A 20,206-nucleotide genomic window follows, 5' to 3' on the forward strand; every position below is an offset into this window, starting at 1 on the left:
GCAATGCTTCCCAGGCAGGAGCAACCATTCCATTTTCAGAGATTCAAGCAGATATCATCCTCCAAGAGGCAGCCTCTTTGATGAACCCTTTAATGCCCTGCTCTACCATTTGATAGATTCCATTTTCCTATTTTCTAACTTTATGGCAATTTATCGGAAATCTTGGGATGTCAGCCTACCTGAGTGAGTGTAGGACCTTTTGAAAGTCTTACTCGGAAGTGATTTCCCAACCATTTAAGATGTATTGTCATCATTCTTGGCCAAAGGAAATGAAAAAAGAGTGCAAAGAAACATTTACATACATAAACTGAGTAATTTAGAGAAAAACATTAAATATATTCGGCCCATTTAAATGTGATAAAAATCTGCATGTTTTTTTTTTTGTTCTCATTTTTCTTTCCATCCCAGCTTTTTCTGATTTGGGGTTGTATTTGTGCAGGTTCTGCTACACAGCACAGTGCTGCACTACCCTAGTGTGATCAATATTCTTGAAGTTCTTTGGCTGTCAAACAGGGGTTAGTGTTGTCCTTTTAGCAATCGTACATGCAGTTCACTCTGAGAGTTTGTTCTTCCAGATCCCTGCTTAACCTTTCTTTTACTACAGTTTGTCTATTACATTGTGAACTGTGGAAACAGCTCTGTGATGACATTATGCTCTCTTCCACTAGCCTCTTCCTGCCTTGTGGGTTGTGTTGTGTAATTTTGTGCTTAGAGAAACTCATGACCCGACTATCTATAAAGCTGGGAATTTTGCATTTGTTAGGGTTTGTGAATTTTCCAACTTTGGATTTGATTTCCTTATCTTGTTTTTTTCTTGTCTGTGTTCTTAGAATTTTGAGTTATTGGTTTGAATTTGGATTTATTGTTATTTATACTGTTTGTATTAGTTCATTCTTGATAGTTCATTTTGTTCATTGCCTTTGTTGTTATTCTTGCTCTTGTCTGTGCTCTTAGTTTTGTTTTGCCTCAGCTCTGTACTTGAGTCCTGGTCTCAATTTAGTTTCTAGTTTGCTCTGTTCCATGTCCTCACCAGTAGTTGTCCTCAGCTCCACACTCACCTGTTGTCAATCTGTCACAGGGGCAGTCATCAGTTCCCCACAGTATTTCTGCACCTTGGTTTGTCTCAGTTTTTGTCAGATCCTCGCCATTACCATCTTCTTGGTTGTTCTCTGTGTTTCTGTTTATCACTTGTTTGTTTTCACCATCTGGTTTGTAATGTAATTTAGTTTTTATTTTCACTGTTTAGCTTGCTGTTTTTCGGCTCTGCCCCCTTGTTCCATGAGCCTCGTCTTTGGGTTCACTTCAAAAACCGCCACAAAATCGTTACGGCATTATCAGACATTTCCCCATAATGGTTTTGAATAAACCATAGCCCCGAGAATCTTTCCTTTCTTTTAATCCAGAAATTTACAAAACTGAACAGAACAGTCATCTAGCTTAAAAAAAGTAAAATTTTCTCCTTTATTATCAATTCTATAGAGAAATTTGGCTCAGAGTGATGCCTGAGAAACATGTATTTCCAACAGAATTTGGAGGCTGTCATTATGTGCTACTGGAACTATTCGAGGGCTTTTCTCAGCTCCGTGAACATTGTCAGTCACTTCAGAAGTGCTGTTAGTCAGTGCTCTCGAAATTTTGTTTGAATTTTAATAAACCAAATTGAGGCCGTCAGCAGGACCTCGCTCTATGATCGGCACTCTTAAATAACCTCTCGCTATGAGAACGTGTTCTCATCAGTGCTCATACGACTGGAGTGACACAATCAAACATCAGAGGTCACTGTTGTGCTTCAATGGCACTTTTAATAAAACAGACATTTCATCCTCACAACAGCAATGTCTGGACAGAGAGGGTGAGGAGGGGGGCTGGGTGAGGGTTCCCTCTGCTGATAGGCTGGTTGCTCCTGATAAGTGAGAAGGAATTGGTGACAGAAAATTAAACTGTGCTGTTGAGCACAATATGGAGAACATGAACGGATGTGTGTGTGTGTGTGTGTGTGTTAACTGACTCATCTTGGCTGGCATTTATTTCTCTCTGCTTGACTACTAAACAATGATAGTTTAGCAAGGAGAACCCCAACCAAAACCACACCTGCTCCCCTCCCCCTCACATATTTACAGGAAAAATTAATACATTCAGTTAATTCACTAAGTAACAAAGCTAATTAATCTGTGTTTTTAGCAGAAATCACATGGTTTCACATCCAGTTTTCAAACAGACTCATCTTTCTATTCCTTTCCTATAATCTTTACCCACACAGTCCATTATTCGGTTTTCTATTGATAAACGACTTGCACAAAAATCCCCCCCCCACGCACCCCCCTTTTAAAGACTGGTAAATCCCACTTTCCCATATTTATAACTATTTACAGAAGCAGCAGTCTAACGTCACAAAAACCCACCCACCCTACAGTCTCATTCACCCCACCCTACGCCATCAAAGTTCCTCCGTCCCACCCGATAAAGAAAGAAAAAAAAAGACACCCGTCAGGCCTCCCCATTCCACATACTGCCCACATCTTACCCTGTTCTAAAAGAGCATGCCAAGTTAAACAATGAACACAGAAAATGTCTCTATACAGAAAAACACCCTTAAAAATGTATTTTTTTTCTCTTCCTCCCACAATGGTGGACATGGACTTAAGACAAGATTTCAGTGGCAACAAATAATCGTCATCTCGCTCCATTCTGGGATTCTTTTTTAAGTGCTGATAGGGACAGGGTTTAATCATAAGAAAGTCCTGTCAGAGGGGATTATGGGAGCCATGTTATCAACAGTGGGAGGGCAGTTTTCCAGGGTCTCTGAGGCAACATTTGGCCATGGGGCAGTTTGGAACGAAGGGGGTGCATTGGTTTGGGAGGTAGGGGGAGAAGAATTTTTAGGGGAAGAGGGAGATCTAAGTTTTTTTTTATTTATTCATTTCTTGTTTTGTTTTCTTTCTTTTTTTAGAGTCAGAGGTGTCGGGGACTGGGGTGGCCGTTGTGGTAGAGCTTCTGCTTGATATGGACCATGTTGCCGCTGGAGTCCTCCAGCTGTCTGAGCTGAGCTCGGCGACGGAGGTCTCGAAGATTGCAGAACTGTGGCAGCCATGACCAGGATGGAGTATCTGCATGATGAAGATGAAAGCAAACAAAGAAAGGAAAAAACAAAAATCGTATATGAGTAAGGCGTTGTAGCATGGAATCACAAGGTAAAATGATTCAAGAAAATGCGCCTCTGATGTTTATTACAAACTGGAGTGTTAAAGGTAAACCCAGATTTGGTCATTTCATCTGCATCAGGGCTTCAAATGAAAGAACTGCTTTGATTGAATTATCACAAACTGTAACAAAGAGTGAACAAAATGTGCACAGTGAGCCTCCTAAATGTCTGGCACAGCTGGCCACTTTGTCCAGTTGGCACTGGCGAGGCGTGACAGTGTACATTTACTCAATGACTGTACTTCAGTACAATTTCGGGATACTTAAATGTTTCAACCTTGTGCTACTTTATACTTCCACTCCACATTTCAGAGGAAAATATTGTACTTTCTACTTCACTACATTTATTTGAGTAGCTTTGGCTACTAATAACTTTCATTATAAAGGATTTTATACAATGGATAATGTAAAAATCTTTAAAAAAAACAAAAAACACATTGCTAAAAGATTAAACCACTTGTGTTCAACATTTTTAGCTTCAAATGTCTTACAAAGAGCAAAGATGTGTGTGTCTGATGTTCTTTTACTTTTACTCAAATAGAACTTTTCATTTACCTGCAAAAGGAATATTTTCACATTGCTACTTTACAGCTAATTTGTAATCCAGCCTCTGGTAGCATGCAGTTGGATGAAATCAAAGTTTGTTTTTCAGAAATTAAAAAGGAAACTGCATTTCTTCTTTGTTTTACTGCATGATAAATGTTTCAGTGGATCATTAAAGACAAGGGGCTGGCAGGACTGTTTATTTTTAAAAAGTTTCTTAAGAAACAAAGAAAAGCTAAAAGGTTTCTATTTTCACAGTTACACATGCTTGTCATACATCTTAAAACACATGAATACTAGTCTAATCTAAAATAACACATAAATACGCCATCTTAGACAAGCATTTTCTTTGATAAAGAACAGTCATCTAGCTTGAACAACTCAGTTCTACAGGGTTTAGCATGATATGGCCCTGTTCAATGTGAGTTCAGATATTTTCTAAGCTTATTTTTTGCCTTTAGAGATACTGATGGGAAACATCAGCCATACTGTGTGCCAAGGTAGCACCCAGAGTCTGAGCATTTTAAACAGACAATAATAAGAATATTTGCCAATATTAAAACCAAAAAACAGCAGTGCAAATAAAGTGAAACTGATGACACCTCATTGGAATTGTGTCATAATCACAATGAGTCACAGCACTGATGATGCTCTGTGCTCCCTTACTTCACTCCTACTCCAAAGTATCTATGATAAAGTTTGTGTTGGCAGTAGAAGCAATACTGTCTCTCTTGTGCTGTGCTGACAGAAGCAACAGTAATGAAATACAGGCTTATAAAGACCAAAGCCGAGTAGCTAGATGACACACTCATGGGATAGAGACACACAACAGTGTGAAATCCTTCTTAGTCTGGTTATTTGTCTCAAAATCCAGTTAGAGGCAGACAAGATTTAACAACATCCAGCAACACAGAGGACTATTTTCTATCTTTTTCTATGCAAATGAATCCAAGCCCTTCAATGTCACTTCCTTTGTCCTGCAGTACATATGAATTCAGAACCAGGCTGGCACTAATTTCACAATAAAACTGGAGACTGGCTGCTGATTTGCTTTTCTATGATCTCTTTTCTTATTTCATGTCTTGCTTTGTTGAAGAGATCATGATTCTCGTACATGCCAACCGTGTTTCATGGCAGTAATGTGAACATCCATCGCTGTTTTCATACAGATAAACACAAATTCTACATTTTTCATCATGGCACCCAGAACAACCTTTTAAGCAATGCAATTCAGTTTTGTGTTCGAATCATAATTAACTCTAACCTTTAACCAGAAAAAGAAGATTTGTATGCAAAAGATATCAATATCTGAGCTAAATGTTGAAAGGTCTGATTTCTCCTACATTGTTTATAGCTTTATGTGCAAGTAAAAGGTCTGCAAAGTTACATTACATTACGTTTATTAAGCAGGTTCTTTTATCCAAAGTGACTTACAAGCTAGGAAGGCATTTTAGGATTCAGTGTCTTGTCTTGCCCAAATAATTCAAACAAAAAAAAAACCAAAAAACCAAAACATTTTCCACCACATTATATGCAGCTCCTAAAGTGGCTAACGCACCTCAGACAGTCCGTAGAAGATTGAAGGAACCAATCCTGACTACTTGCAGGATGGCACTTTACAGCTATTTTTGCATGCAGATAGAATAAACATGAAGCAAGATATGAGGTGAAGTTAGCCTGGGGTGAGCAGATGCTTGGCCCATCTGAACGAGCAGGCTCTAAGGGCGCTAATACACCACACAGACGTGAAGAACCAGCAGCAACTAGAGGCTCCCTGCTGGATCTTCTCACAATGCCAACATTTGAAAAAAAAACAAAATAGCACTTGAACACTCCACAAAGATAAGTTACAACTATCGACCAAGATGTACAATCTAAAATCGTGCACAAGACATAGATCACCAGTACAGAAGGAGTTAATAGTATGTGTGTTATACAATAAGGGAAAGCAGATGACTGTGTAGATTATTTAAAAAAAGGTAAACATAGTGTGTGCTTTGTGTTTTTCAATCATTTCAAACAAAGCCTGTCTCTCTTGAGTTACTCAATGTGGACATGTTGTTGTCCAAGTGCTGCTTGTCTGGGATAAATTAAGTTATCTTTCTGTTGTTACTGCAGCCTCTCTTCTTGTGCTCTTATTTGCTACTGAACAGCCAATCAGAATGAACAATTTCACTACATACTGACATACCAAAAATACACAAGAGACAGATATTCAGAGATGTACCAGACATGCCCACTGGCAGATTGTTGGCTCAGTGTGTAAGACCTGCCCTGAAACTTTAAAATTTACTTTATGAAGTTAATACATACAATTCTCAAGGACACATTAATGACTGCTGGAGAAAGATTTTCTGTGCTGCAGAAATGTACAGTATGAGAGACCTTATGTGCTTTTAAATACCCAAATCTAGTTATACTAAAGTTAGTATTTTTAAAGAAAATATAAACTGGGTTTAAAGAAGATATTTACAGATTGTCCAATTTAAAAAATAAAAATAAAAAAAAGAGGACAAAAAAAGGTGCGTTACGGTTTATGTAGTCTATGGAATGCTGTGTAAAAGTGAGTTATGAGCCTCAGACAACAAAGAGGAAAAGCTAATGCTTGGTATGTCCTGCCACCACCAGCTTCATCACGGCTCTAACTTCTAATTCTGGTAAGTAGGGGTTATTTTAAAGAGAGGGCAGTGTGACAGAGGAGGAATAAAAGATTGGAACATTGAAATATTGGATGAGGATGGTAAATGGCATCAAGTGCACAGTGGCATTGGCCTTGACTCTTTACTTTTGTTTTTGGGCAGCTGCCTATGTCTGCTTGTGTCCTAACATTATTTACCAAGAGAAATAACGACTCCTTCTTTCAGTCTTAGGTAGTTCTGTCCAAAGAGAATGCACATGCTTTCTAATATCAAAGTCTGCCAGGAAATAGAGTGCAATTTCATGAGTTTGAGGGACATAATGTGAAGAGGGAGCATAGATTCGGGCTTGTCAGGTTATAAACTGGAGCCAGCAAGGCAGATTGAGGTCCACAGAGACAGCTGGGGGAGAAGGAGGGGAGAGCCCCAGACAGTAAGCCCGGTAGCAAATGGCCGTGCTTGAGGATGAGCAAGAGGGAGTGGTGGTTGAGCTGGGAGGAGTGGGGGTGAGGTGCTGGGTGGAGGAGGGATGTGAGAGAAAGTGAGTTATTTATAGCTGTGAATGGGTATGCTGTCCACAAGGACTGCTCTGAAGGGTATCCAAAGGAAAAGGGGCAACGAAGACAGGTTTATCTCATTTGAATAAAAGGATGGAGATGGAGATAGAGTCAGGAGGAATGATAATGCGAGGCAGAAAATGGAAGGCAAAGACACAATTGTTATGCTGTTTTAGAGCAGAGGGAAGCCAGAGGGGGAGTTAATACTGAACGCCAAGTCATCATTTTCTCAATTTTTGAGAAAGTCCTTGTGTTTTTCTTAGCAAAAGAATCTCTGGCATCAGATATTAACTGCAAATTGGCGATAAGAGAAAAAAATGTTGCTGCAGCAGGAAGCTTCGTAAAGGAAATGGCCAGGAGAAGATTCAATAAATGAGGAGGAGGGGGAGGAGTTAGAGATGGAATTAGGAGAAGAAAAAAAAGCAATGGGAATCACTGTGCATCTCGATGCACGGTGTGTGTGTTCCTCACTTGCCATTCCAGCTGCTCTCTTGTTCTATTTATAGCTGCAGAGGAGAGAGTGTGTATATGTGTGTAAGTGGGGGTAGAGATGTGACAGCATCTCCATCCTGCTCCCACACACACTCATGGTGCCTGGCTCTGTCAGCCTCACCTTCACTCCTCATCTCAGGGAGGCTAAACGAGTCTGACCTAGCTCCAACGTCACAGTGACACACACACTCACACACACACACCCACACACACAGAGGCGAGGGGCATTCCCTCCCAGTGCAAAAAACCCCTATATACCCCATTCTATAAGTGCTGCTAATTAATACAGATGTTCTCTTCACTTTGAGTGTTTTTTATCCTTATGACGATGTATTTTACGCTGTTGTAACACACTGCAGAAAACACCATTGTCTCCTTGCTGCAAAACCTTCAGCACCATCAAATATCAAACCCTGAACCATTTAAACGCCTTATTCATCAGACCAGACAGAGAAATCAAAATACAACATGTTGTATTTGATCTTTAAAAGTTGCATTTGGGCGCTTGAGAATGACAAGTCAAGTATTTACTGTCATTCTTTGGCTTCATACTTTCCCCATTCTGCCTGAGGAGGTTTTCCATGGCAGACCTGGTATTCAGGTCACATATCACCTACTTTATTTCTTAAAAATGAAGATCCAGGCCACCTCCACATCGCAGGCATGCACAGATACTGTGAGCCGTACAGCAGAAAGCCAGTTTGTTTTAACAGTTTTGTCTAGATTTTCAGCTTCTTTAAATTAAACTGAAACTGAAATTAAACTATCAGCGTTTCCCCACTTGAATTTGAATCTGGAAGGGTGGGAGATTCCTGAGAAACCACCACAATCATAAGAAAATGAAATTCTGCTCATCACCTCCCATGCACGCAGATGACTCCAGTGTGTTGTTAGAGGTTGATGTGACAGAAAGCTCTATAAGGGTACAATGAGGGCAAGGTTTCACATGTGTGACTGAATGCTGTTCAGCCTTTTATTTCCTCGCTTGTCTCTACACAATAATCACATAAGCCCAGTGACGTTGGTGAACTATACACCACATGTTCTGTCTCATTAAATCCGCCGCATTCCTTCTCCTTTGCTTTAACAACATGCATCCTTCATCCGTCAGGAGGAGATGGGAAGAGAAATGGAACATATTTCTGAAAGAGTGTGCTGGCAGAAGACAGGAAATGATGGTGCAACTGTCGGGCTCTAAACACACAGTTGTTGGGAATGTAACATTCCCGGCAGCACAACGGATGGTGACAATGAAATATGTCAATCTCTGCGATTTGAACCAGCTTTGAAACCGCAATCACTGATTCTGTCGTAAGATATTTCTTTATGCTAAATGTGCATGAGAAGCATGTTCTTTTGTTAATATAACAACTTTCTCGAACATTTCCACCATTTGCACCTCTCTAATGACGATCTCAGCCACTCTTGCATTGCTTTGCAAAGAAGATCAAACTATCTAAACAAAGAAGATAGTTTGTCCAGATGAAACGGGTCAGGTATGGAGGAGGTACTTTTAAGAGTCCTGGTACTTTCAGTGTAACTGTACTGAACATTTCTGATTAGTTGATTCACCCTACATGATATTTCTGCTTCTCTGTCTCACTGTTACTCACTAAATCAGTTTCATCCGAGGTCTACTGCAGGTATAATTGGAACCGTTAGTGAATGCGACCTTCAAACTTGGCCATTCAGACAGCTCACAGAGAAAGATACAGAAGCTGAGCGAGCTCGAGAAGGAATGAGGACAGAGAGTGTTGATTGCAGGAATAAAACAGTGAATCTGGGAAATAAAATATTATTTTACCATATATGTTCTGGTGATTACTTTTTATCTGTGTGTGTGTGTGTGTGTGTGTGTGTGTGTGTGTGTGTGTGAAGGTGAAGAGTACATCTTCCTTGCCACTGTGGCTTCACTGCACTCTGTTTGAACTGTAACTCAGCCCCATAGCCCTGAAACAAAGTTTTTTTTCTTTCATCACAGGTCAGCAGAGTAACTTGAGTTAGCTTCACAAGACGTTAAACCCCAATGGAAATGCACGCAACACCAATTTTAATGTACATTTGAGTTCCTTCAGAAAAGCCCGTGGGCCTAAAAATGAACAGGAACTTCTGACAGAAAGTGGCTTTTCTCACTGGATGGTGAGTAGGATTAAATGCATCCCCGATATTTTAAAACCCTTTTGTTCCCTTTTTTTAAAAACAAAAATGACCCCTGATTTTGTGCCTCCAAGTCATGCAATAGTTCTCAGCAGGTTTAAAACAGAAGAAATTTAGGTCTGGATTTATTTTTGACCAGTTTGAAGCAGTTGATCAATCAGTTTTCAATCATTCTTTTGTCCAGTTTGACGTGTGGTTACTACGTGTAATTTGAGGAAAAGAAGAGCAATTTAGAAGTTTGGTCAACGTTAGCCAGTAGATGAGTGAGGAGTAAACTTTGATGTATATGTAACCCAAATGCTTGATAAAAGCTCCATTCAAAGTTTCAACTATGTTCATTTTAAAGAATCATCCTTTCAACAGGCTTCATTTTGTTGTCCATAAACGTATGCACTGCATTTCCCGAATTGTTCTATTTAATCTATTCTACATTATCGTCGAGGTTAGTGTAGTATGCGTTCATGCTGAAACCACCACACCAGATTGCTCCATATCAGCCTGAAGCTCTATAGATGTTTTCCATCCTGTTTTTTTCACAATCTGCACCAATTGCTGCAGACTTCTCTTATGTTTCTTCTTAACAATATGTCCTGAATGTGCCTCGACAGTTTTATGACAGTGAAGCATGATAACATCATAAACTGTTCATGAACAGATTTCAAGAACATCGACCATTGCATTTTTGAGACTGTCAGACAGCTCTCCGGTCTTCATCAATGAGTAAAAGAAACTGGAAACAATACGTCCCTTTTTATGCAGTAAAACTGTCATTCATTGGGTAATTACTGTCATGTGAGTACTGAGAATTAAGCACAGGTTAGTCTTATTATTGTCTACAAAGAAAACCTAATTTAATCTCATTAAAAGGTTGGCGACGATTGTGTCCTCCACACATTTTATGCCTGAAACTTTTTAACTTACAAAACAGTCCTTTTTGTTGTTGAATAATTTAGGGACATTTTACTAAAATAATTTAATTATACCCTGTATTAAAAGAATGTATTCACATAGGATTTATAAAGCATATTCTGAATCCTGTAGCTGAAATTTAGGGATGCCAAACATTCTGACTGCAGCCGTATATCACTGGGCCTGCTATGCTGGGTGGGCTGCCATATTTCTGGTTTGTGAGAGTATGGTGTGGCTTCCATTCCACTGAACTGACAGTGGTGTAACCAGGAAAGATATTACATGAACTAATAGCTGTGTAAATAATACAGACACATTTCAGATGGCTTGTCCTGGCTGAAATTATGTGAAAAAGGTTCTGCCTATTGATGGATTAACCTAATTGACTGATATTGATTCAACATCACGTCAGACACCTTGTACGTTGCCTGCACTTCCTTTGAAAAGATTTCCCGACCTTGTTAGAGCATGATAAGCATCCCGACAAAATGAAGTGCTGCCTTTCTTTTTAGTTCTTGGAGTCAGGTGAGCTCACTTGAATTACAAGGACTCCACCCACCTTCAACACGAAGACAGGTCTAATGTGGAGGAATAACTGGAACCAGATGCATACAGAGCAGGAAAAGTATGGGTGTAAATAAAGAAAATAAGGACAGATTGATCAGTGTTAGGTGCTTCAGTTTCGGGTTTTTGAAATTGACAGCTAAAAAAAGCAGACTGTGAAAATGGCAAATGTAGCACCATACACAGTTTTACTAAAGCAAGGGCCCTTAATGCATGTTTGCCGTTAGTGTAAATGGATCAGCGGATGTCACGGCACAAAAGTTTATTTCCAATGGGTGTTTCTACATCTTACAGGTAATGGATGACTGAAGGTGGGGATGCATAGATTTTTTTAAATTCTACACTGATAAAGATGTTTAAAAAAAGAAATTTGGCTAGCTGTTGATACCAATTTTTGTCATTTATTTTTCTTTTAATGCCAGGGAAACAATTCTTTTTTATTCTTGACTAAATTAAATGCGAATGAATCATGTCAGTTTCAGGGCAGATGTTATCCCATTTGTCCATGGGCTACTTCTAGTCAACACACTGAATATCAGCTAACACTGATATTGGTCAGATAAATCGGTTTAGGTTCACCTTTTGGTCATTTGTCATTTTTTTGGGAAATCCTTTATTCAACTCCTCCTCCTTGTATAATCCACTATAGAGCCTGAACCATAGACTTGTGTGTAGATCTTACATCAGTGGAGCTGAATGAGTTTAAACTGATTTTAATTACTGTGTCTTTAACTAAGGAAAGACTTGTTGATGTAAACAACTCTTTTAACTGTACATTTACCTTCATTTAAGTTATGTCAAAATGACATGATATGATATTTACTTACTTTTGGCATTATTGAAGAATATGACAGCTGCCAGGCTTTACATGTCAACTTTTGTACAATTGCTATTCATCCCTGAATAATATTGTGGTGACTTAACAAAGGGAACTGTGCAAGCAGGACCCCATCCAAATAAAGTACTACCAAGCTCCATTTTGATTAAACATAGTATCTCTTTGGCTTGATCTTTATTACATATTTTACTGAATTTCCTCCCAAATGAGCTGTTAATCTTAGATTATCGTTTTTTAGAAAACTGACAAAGTAAAAATGGAAATAAATATGCTTGTGTGCACATAGCTGATTTGTCAATGGATGGTTTGTCAAAAAAAGGCAGTAAGCTGGCACTAATTCTCCAACCAGAATGGAGAAGCAGAGAGCCCATCCAGATGTTGGTAGCTAAATAAATGGGGGCCAGTCAAACTTCAAACTAAGGACAACAAACTCTGAGTGAACTTTAAAAGCAGGAAATAAAATAAATTGGATTTTTTTTTAAAAACTATCTGGCTTCTAACAGCTTTATTAAATATATATATATTTTGATTTCATTATACATTTTAGATCCAATCTTATCCAATCACAGAATGTGAAATACTTGTTATTCAAAAATTCACACGTTCCAGTTTTATTATAAAGACAAAAATATTATACAGTTACTAGAAGTTTTGACCCACAGACATCCCTCAGTACATGGTCGTCCATACCTGTTTCAACCATATGATGTCCACTTTCTGTGCTTTTCTAGTGTTAATTTGGCCACAAACACTTATAAGGAGGAAGAAGGGCATGCCCCTTGGCCTCTTATGCAAGAAATCACAAGTCAAGTCCTGCATGATGTTCAACAGTCATGGTACTGTTTACTTCCCTCCCACTCACGTTTCTATACTTTTCTCCAGTGCTCTCTCAGTATAAAGTCTTAAACTTGCAAACAGTATTTAGGGTTAGAATTTAACTGAAAACTACTATGTTTTGGAAAAGTAGACAAATGTATTCTACAGCTGGATAAATGCAGTTACATTTAGACTGCAGTTGTAAGGGGGTTCATTTCTGAAGCTTTTTCCAGGCCAAGTGCTAGGACTGGTTGCCAGGCAACAAGCAGAGACTCTTTGAAGTTATGACACCAAAAATGATCATTTTAATTCTTCCTGATTGTAGCTTGGTCTTTGACTGAGTGATCTGAATATTTGAATCAATTTCCAGACAAGCTTTATTGTTGTGATGGACTGAAAGTTTCCTTCAAACTTGATAAAAGTGTCTTAATTAGAGTCAGTCTTTGGTCTTCAACTGGCTATACTTTATTTACAGGTTGTCCTTGAGAAATAATTATTTAAAGATTACACTGTTTTTAACCTTTGCTTCAATTAAGCCTTATTTTATAGATGCCTTCTGCACAATTCCATGTTTCTCTCATAATACTCGTTCAAACTTGTGAAAGAAATACATGTAAGCTAGGTCTTTAGCTAACAATATAGGCATTGCCTTGAATGCTAAATCCTAACTCATACTCTCCAACAGGATTGATAATATCACTTAAGTCCCTGCCTCCCTTCTCTGTCTGCGTGTCAATTGTAGAACAGATTTTAAGATCTTGAATAAGCTTATTTGCATAACTGGTTAACCCCCACATGAGCCTGATTGCTATGAGAGATTCTTTCTCAGAGCAACCAAGTGAATCCCAAGCCTTTCTCATCACAATGGAGACAGCATAGGCACCTCAGCAGTCATAGTTATGCGTCATAGCTTTGCTGAGCTAGCATCCTCAATAAAATTCAAAACTTCTTTTATCTTGAGCGTTATTCTATTTTTCATTCGCTGGTTTCCTGTCATGAAATTGCCATTTTGCCCGTTTGCACCCTGCAAAGCCGTTCATTAGTCTTCCCAATTAGGTTTAACTTAATGGAAATAATTGGAGGTTGCAGATCTCAATTATTCTTAATCCTTTTGATATTTTTGTTTCACTCTCCTGCATTGCTTTGCTATTTTGCTGTTGCAGCATCCCAAATGAGATTGCTGAATATTTTAGCATTATTACATTATGTTTAGCATTAAGCAGAGGTACTCTGTTTGACCCGGCCAAAAGGCCAAACTAAATGTTTGATATTTAATCAAAACCACTGCAGAAATGTTGTTACAAAAAAAAATAGATAGAAGTGCTGAGGAATGATTTTGTTTGGTATTAGCTGTCACAAGGACATCAGCTTTTCTGTTTGGTTCAATGTTAACTCAACATTTTGGCTTAGAGGCTATTGCTAAAAGACCTACCAAGGTACAGCGATATAGTTCAGCGATTACACTAATGTATGCCATTTAGTTTAATGTAAGAATGGTGCACAGAAGTATACATCTGTGTGGAATTCAGTGTTAGTCAGCGGTTCAAGTAAGGCTAAAATAATTCTCATATTTTCTCCTCTAAAACAAGCATTTATATTTATTCACTTCCTTTCGATATGACTTGCAATATGCAAAAGAAAAGAGTTAAATTTAGTTTTAATGACGGTGCCATTACATTAGCTGCTTCTTGAAAACAGATTAGTTAAATAATTCTACGTATTTAGGCAGTCCTAAAGTGAAGACAGACGTTTAAATGTTTGCCTTGTTTTAGCTGGTGCTTCTGATGTGCCTGCATCTGATTCATCACACAGTTGGAAGGTTTCCAAGAGGTCGCAGTAAACTGAGAAAAAAAATGGTGAGAAGAGCCAAAAATGGGCCAAGCAATGGGGGGGAGGTCATTTTCCAGAGCTCCACCAACTGCTGTGTTAAACTGGCAAGCCCTGAAAGATGCAGATACATGGTGGATAACCACACATGCAAATATTCCTGAATTCAGGCATTTTGTGAATTTTATTAACCACAAAGTAGATGCTCTTTATTTCCTCTGTCAAAGATTATTAGTTTATTTGGTGTCATTTGGCACTGCGTTCACACCTCACAACTGAACTGAATAGCAGAGGATTTCTGTGCTTCTTAGTGATTGCAGCTGACTTAATGTGAATCTGCAGCAGTTAAAAAGCAGATGGTGTCCTTACCGTAGTACCGGCTCGCCCTCCAGGCCCTGACGGCACAGTGTAGGACTCCGTCCAGCCACAACAGCAGCCAGCTGATGCAGAAGCCCAACAGCAGCCCCAGCATCAAGTCCATCTCCTGCTTGGTCACACTGTCACTCACAAAGTAGTTCTCTGAAGAGTCCACCAAGGAATGGTCCCCATCATACGGGATTACATAGTGGATATGATGCCTGGAGTAAGGACAGACAAGGGAAGATGATGGAAGCGGCAGATATACAGCATGTATATATTTTTTACAAACCCCTCTAATTGGCAGGTTTCTCTTGAGATTTCTGAATTTTAATAAGATTGCACTAATCTGCACTTTGCGGAAACCCCCCGAGGCCTTCTTAAGGACATTTGGGTGTCTGTGGGCAGCACATTAGGCAGAAAAGTTTATGCTTGAGTCGTAATTTCAGAGTTACAAAAGCATGTGGCATGAAAAGAAATTGACCATTACTAATTTAATTACATTTTTTTTGTTACCACTGAGCAAAGTCTTTACACACAAAAAAACCTCTCAGGTTAAAAAACGCAACATGACCTAAAATATTCCCATTATGTGAGCTCTTATACTCTATCACAAGCACTTATTTTGCGAAAGTTGTCCTTGCCGATTTTAATTTAGTTTTGGAATAAAAGGCTGCATTTTAAACACAAACAGCTTCCCAAACCTCTCTTTAACTTTTACTTAATAAGAGAAACAAGAAAATACTACATTTTAACCAACATTACAATTAGAGAGTGCAGATTTAAAGAAAACTGATGTTTCGCACAGATCAGTGAATATATCACTCTACTGCATTAGGATCTCATGGATGATACCCTCACATCGAGGTCTGCACAACAATAATTGCGATTTAGTGGTCAGCGATCATCCAGGTATGCTCGCATTGCAACATTGTCCAGTTCTACTTTAAATCTGACACTTCTACTTAATATCGAAGTCAATATACTGATATTACCAGCCCTTCTGGGAAGGGATGAGGACTCTTTTCAACCTAAAAAACACGAGAGTTGTCTGACAAACACTGTAAGGGAACACAGCGGGAGCTGAGAGATCTGACTGCTGGGAGTGGATACAGGTGCACTCACACACTTGAGAACATTACGCTGATAGCAGCTTTGGACCGATGGAGGGATTCTGAAGATATTTTACCGCAGCGATGTAGAATAGCACTTCTGTGAGTCTGAAAGATAGACTGAATCAACAAAACTGAAGTAGTGGGTACTGAGATTTCCTGACTTTTCCAAGCTCCATAAACAGCAGAATGTGTGTATATAATATATATATATATATATGTATATACATCTTTCATCCTTCATGTTCACAGGGGGACTTTTGCATTTAATTCAATTAAATATTGTTAAACTGATCTCTTACAGACGCCTTAGAAAAGATTCCAGAGTGTCTGATCTTTACTGGCAAAAATGTATGAGTCACTGGACGTTAAGCGGAAGTTATAAAGATGCTTTCTGTTTGTTTGGCATCTACAGAAATAATTTCCACCCTTAGAATTTCAACTTCATTAATAGAAAATCCACCCACGCTGAGTGATTGACAGATAGCTTGGAAACGGAGTGCAGGAACACTGGAGCACTGAACAGGTTGAAAAAAAGAAGAGAGAGAAAAAAAAACAGATCTTACAGATAAGCACCTTAAGTGTCTTACTCAAGTAACATGGCCTCGTGAGGGATCAACCCTCAAAGTTGGACCTCCCTGAACTGGGCGATGCAGCCACTAAAGTCCATTAATGCTGAAATGTTCTCTCAAAGAAGAAGAACAATGTGCCACATAAAATAAGGCTTTTGCCCAAATGCCTGTAAACAAAATCAAGGATGACTTTATGCTACATTTATGAAATAAAACTTTCCAAACTTTTTTGTTTATGTTTATGCATCAACTTATCTTTACCCTGCAAGTTCTTGTGCCCGCTTACTTTTTTTTACTGTAAAAAGAGAGCAACCACGAAGCAATCATTTTAAGGTGGAAAAGCTTCAGTAGCAGCATTTAATGTATCAACGTAAAGAAGACAGAAGCTACTATCGTTGGTCAGGCTTCAGTCTGTTCAAAAGGGTACAGCTTTATCCAGTGGCCTCCAAATCAGAGCATGAACGCTGCCAAATAAAAATGACACTGGCTGTGTCCTAATGCTGTATAAGGTGAGTGCTGTGAGCGTCCCAACACCTCCATGCTTCATGGATGGAAGGACATGCAGGCAAAGCACAAGCTTTTCTCTCTCCATCCACATATATCTGCTGTTTATGTGAGAACAGATGACTGACTCTCATCCAGGGGTGTTTCCAGGTCAATGACAGACACTGTGTGGTTAAAGTAACCTGAGCACTAACAGGAGGAGCAGAAGTTTGACTGTGCACATTTCTTTGATAAGTGGCTTGGTATCAAATAAATAAAAGACAAATTTGTACTGCTGTATCTTGCAATTTCAGAATGATGTCAGCAGGAAGGATGGCATGACAATTTAAATACAAAACAAGATCAGATCAGATATGCATCAACTCATCTCATTTGATTAGTTATGATGTCAGTGAAGCCTTTCCCAAACTTTGACTCAGATTATCCCTCTCTGACAAGAGTAATCTAATATGACTGATGATGACCCATTTATGGATTTACAGGCTAAAAAAGAAAACAAGTTGAACTGACTTCTTAATGCTGCTAATGAACTGCTAACACATCAGCCCCCTTCACTGCAGTATGCACACTGTAGAATGCTGTTTAGTTTTAATGTGCATCTGTTCAGCATGTGCCAACATGAACTGGTTGCTTGCAGGACATGGGCCAATCAGGCTCTAACATCTGAGGACACTTTGACTTGATCCATTTGATATAAAGGATTCTCACTTTAAATTTTTCTCTAACACTGTTGCCATTTCCCCAGGATCTATGGAGACCTAAGTCCAGAAAAAAAAAAAAAAAGTAAAGGCTCACCTCTGCCTCTGCTCACCCACAGCCCTGTCTCCTATGCAAACTGCATTATACTGAAAGAAAATGCATAATAACTCTAATCAAATCCCAACTCATATATTAATTATGAGTGTCTTGCTGCTGTTTTTCGACACTTCAAACAGGCTCTCACTGTGAGAGCAAGCAGCAGGTAGGCTGATGAGCAGCCAATACCTTGAGCCCCCTTCTTAAGCCATAACCCCTTCACTTCAGCTCTCGTTCGTTCATAATTGGCCCAGCTGGTTTTATATTCTCTCCGACACCGTGTAGGCCCGTGTGAGGCGCACAGCGCACTTGATGCTCAGATTGTTTTTGAACGGCCTTACATCGCCCATAGTTCATTACCTATTTATGGCTCCGACACACACCTTCGTATGCAGCAAAGCCTCGCAGCTAGTACATGAATAAAGCACCCACCGATTAAACGTGAGCTCGGACTGTCTATCAGAGGGAATGACAAAAAAAAAAAAGAAACCTCAATGGAAACATCAGTTGCTATGTGAGAGCGCAGACAGGATGAATACAGGTTGGCTTTGCGGGGCTTCACTGAGGGGCTTCACTAATCGTTCAGGCCTCTTTAGCAATTAAGAATTGACGGGCAATGGAAAAAAAAAAGACTTCTCCCTCACACACACACATACACAAGCCACCGTATTTATCCAAGATGTTATATGATGATGGCATTTACCTTCCACAGTTGCAGTGACAGACGCGGTCCTCCCCTCGTAGATGCGGTAAGATGTAGTTGTGAAAGCGATCCAGTAGTGCGTTCATGTCCATTAAACAGGCTATCGCCTGCAAAGAACCATACCAGTCAGCTGGGACATGCCAAGCAGTAGGCTAGGCTATTACTAAAAACAGCGAATTGTTTTCATTGGGCTATTCTTACGATGAATGATGATACAATTCACAAAGAAAAGGGCAGAAATTATCATTGCACATCCTTCCGACTCTAAGAGGTGGTGTACTTGCCTGAAAACGGACTTAGATTATTTATTTATGACAGCAGGTAATTATAGGTAGGCTAACCTACTTCCACATGTCATTGATAGGCCTGCTCTAAGTGTCTCTCAAAAAATCTGGCATATTTATGAGACATTTCCATTTCTCTGATTGCATCTCAGTGAGGAAATTAGAACATCATATTGTGGCTGAGGGTGGTGAAGATGTCTTACCATTACAACTGAAGCACCAAGAATCATAAAAATCATGGTGGTTGTGATCATATGCATCAAAACTTCCAAACTGACCGCCGTCCTGTGGCCCGGGGTTCTACCCGCGGCAGTGGGGACGCTCCGGCTGGGCTTTGGGCGCTCTCTCCCGGCAGGAGCCGCTCATGGAGCCGCCGCGCCGCTCCTGGCTCCCCGTGCCTTCAAACTGCCCGGTCACCCTCCGTCTCCTCCTACACACGACAAGCCACTCTCTCAGCCTTCACTGCGCCCTCTCCATCCAAGTAACCCCCCACCACCACCACCCGGTCGGTCGGTCGGATGCGGCTGCTGCTTGATCCACAGAGGCAGTCAGATCCTAATTACCGATTCAAAAGTGATCCGGTCTTCCAGCTGCGTTTCTATCCCCTGTCCGACTTTTTTAAAATCATAACCTAAAGAAAACAAACGATTTGCTTCTTTGATATCCTTTGATGCTGCCTTGGTATCCTCTTTCTCCTTTTCCAAGTTCCACCGAACCCGGTCTGCGCTTTAATGCCGGTAAATCCTGTCCTCCATCGGAGGAAACGCTCGATTTCTCTCGCCTGGACGTTTCAGAGAGCTGCACCAACTCCTCTCACGGCCGTCGCCCTTGTCTTTCATGGAATGCTTGATAACATCGACATGAGGTCCAAATAGCTCCAGTCCGCAGCTAGACCCACCCTGCGCCCCGAGTCCTGTCCGTATCCAGCAACGGCAGCTGCATCAACACCCGGAGCCAGACGCGCATGATTATCCCATCCTGGCTTCCAGCAGCTACACGAGCATCCGCTCCCACCTCCAGTGCGTGTGCGCGTGTGTACCAAAGAGTGTATACAGTGGGCGGTATAAGGGGGAAGAACTGCAAGCTCCCTTTACGGCATAGGCTCAGGCTATATGCTCATTATTTATAGCCTAGTGGCTACCTGCAGATTCACCAGAGCGAGCTTCGGCTATGGCACTCTTATTATGATTGAACAATATTTTCTCCAAAGGCTTTACCCCGTTTACTCCGCAGTGCCTCCGCACATGGTTTGCACACACGCCTTGCTCTCGATTTGTCTTCCAGCTACTGCTACTCTTCAGATTTTTGACTCTGCGACATTTCTGATGTTTCTAGTGTT

The 20,206-nt window shown here is 40.0% G+C and overlaps 1 protein-coding gene across 1 annotated transcript; it reads right to left on the reverse strand.

The window, feature by feature from the left end:
- Positions 1-1,781: 1,781 nt before the first annotated feature.
- On the reverse strand, positions 1,782-19,997 carry tmem240a (transmembrane protein 240a). Its single transcript, XM_072366949.1, has 4 exons — positions 19,071-19,997; positions 18,584-18,690; positions 14,910-15,118; positions 1,782-3,107 (listed from the first exon to the last, which is right to left on the reverse strand). Exons 1-4 carry the CDS (start codon positions 19,125-19,127, stop codon positions 2,953-2,955), a joined length of 528 nt encoding a protein of 175 aa, XP_072223050.1. The 5' UTR covers positions 19,128-19,997; the 3' UTR covers positions 1,782-2,952.
- Between the last annotated feature and the right edge of the window lie 209 nt (positions 19,998-20,206).

Source organism: Leuresthes tenuis, unplaced genomic scaffold (assembly GCF_036924035.1).
Source record: "Leuresthes tenuis unplaced genomic scaffold, fLeuTen1.0.hap1 SCAF_16, whole genome shotgun sequence".
NCBI classification, from domain to species: domain Eukaryota; kingdom Metazoa; phylum Chordata; class Actinopteri; order Atheriniformes; family Atherinopsidae; genus Leuresthes; species Leuresthes tenuis.

Excerpts from the sequence above, each read along its gene's own strand:
- tmem240a (XM_072366949.1), bottom strand. The coding sequence starts at position 19,127 with ATGCATATGATCACAACCACCATGATTTTTATGATTCTTGGTGCTTCA. Across the intron at positions 18,691-19,070 it reads TTGGTGCTTCAGTTGTAATG|GCGATAGCCTGTTTAATGGA; the intron begins GTAAGACATCTT and ends GGTTCTTTGCAG. Across the intron at positions 3,108-14,909 it reads GAGGGCGAGCCGGTACTACG|ATACTCCATCCTGGTCATGG; the intron begins GTAAGGACACCA and ends TTCATCATGCAG.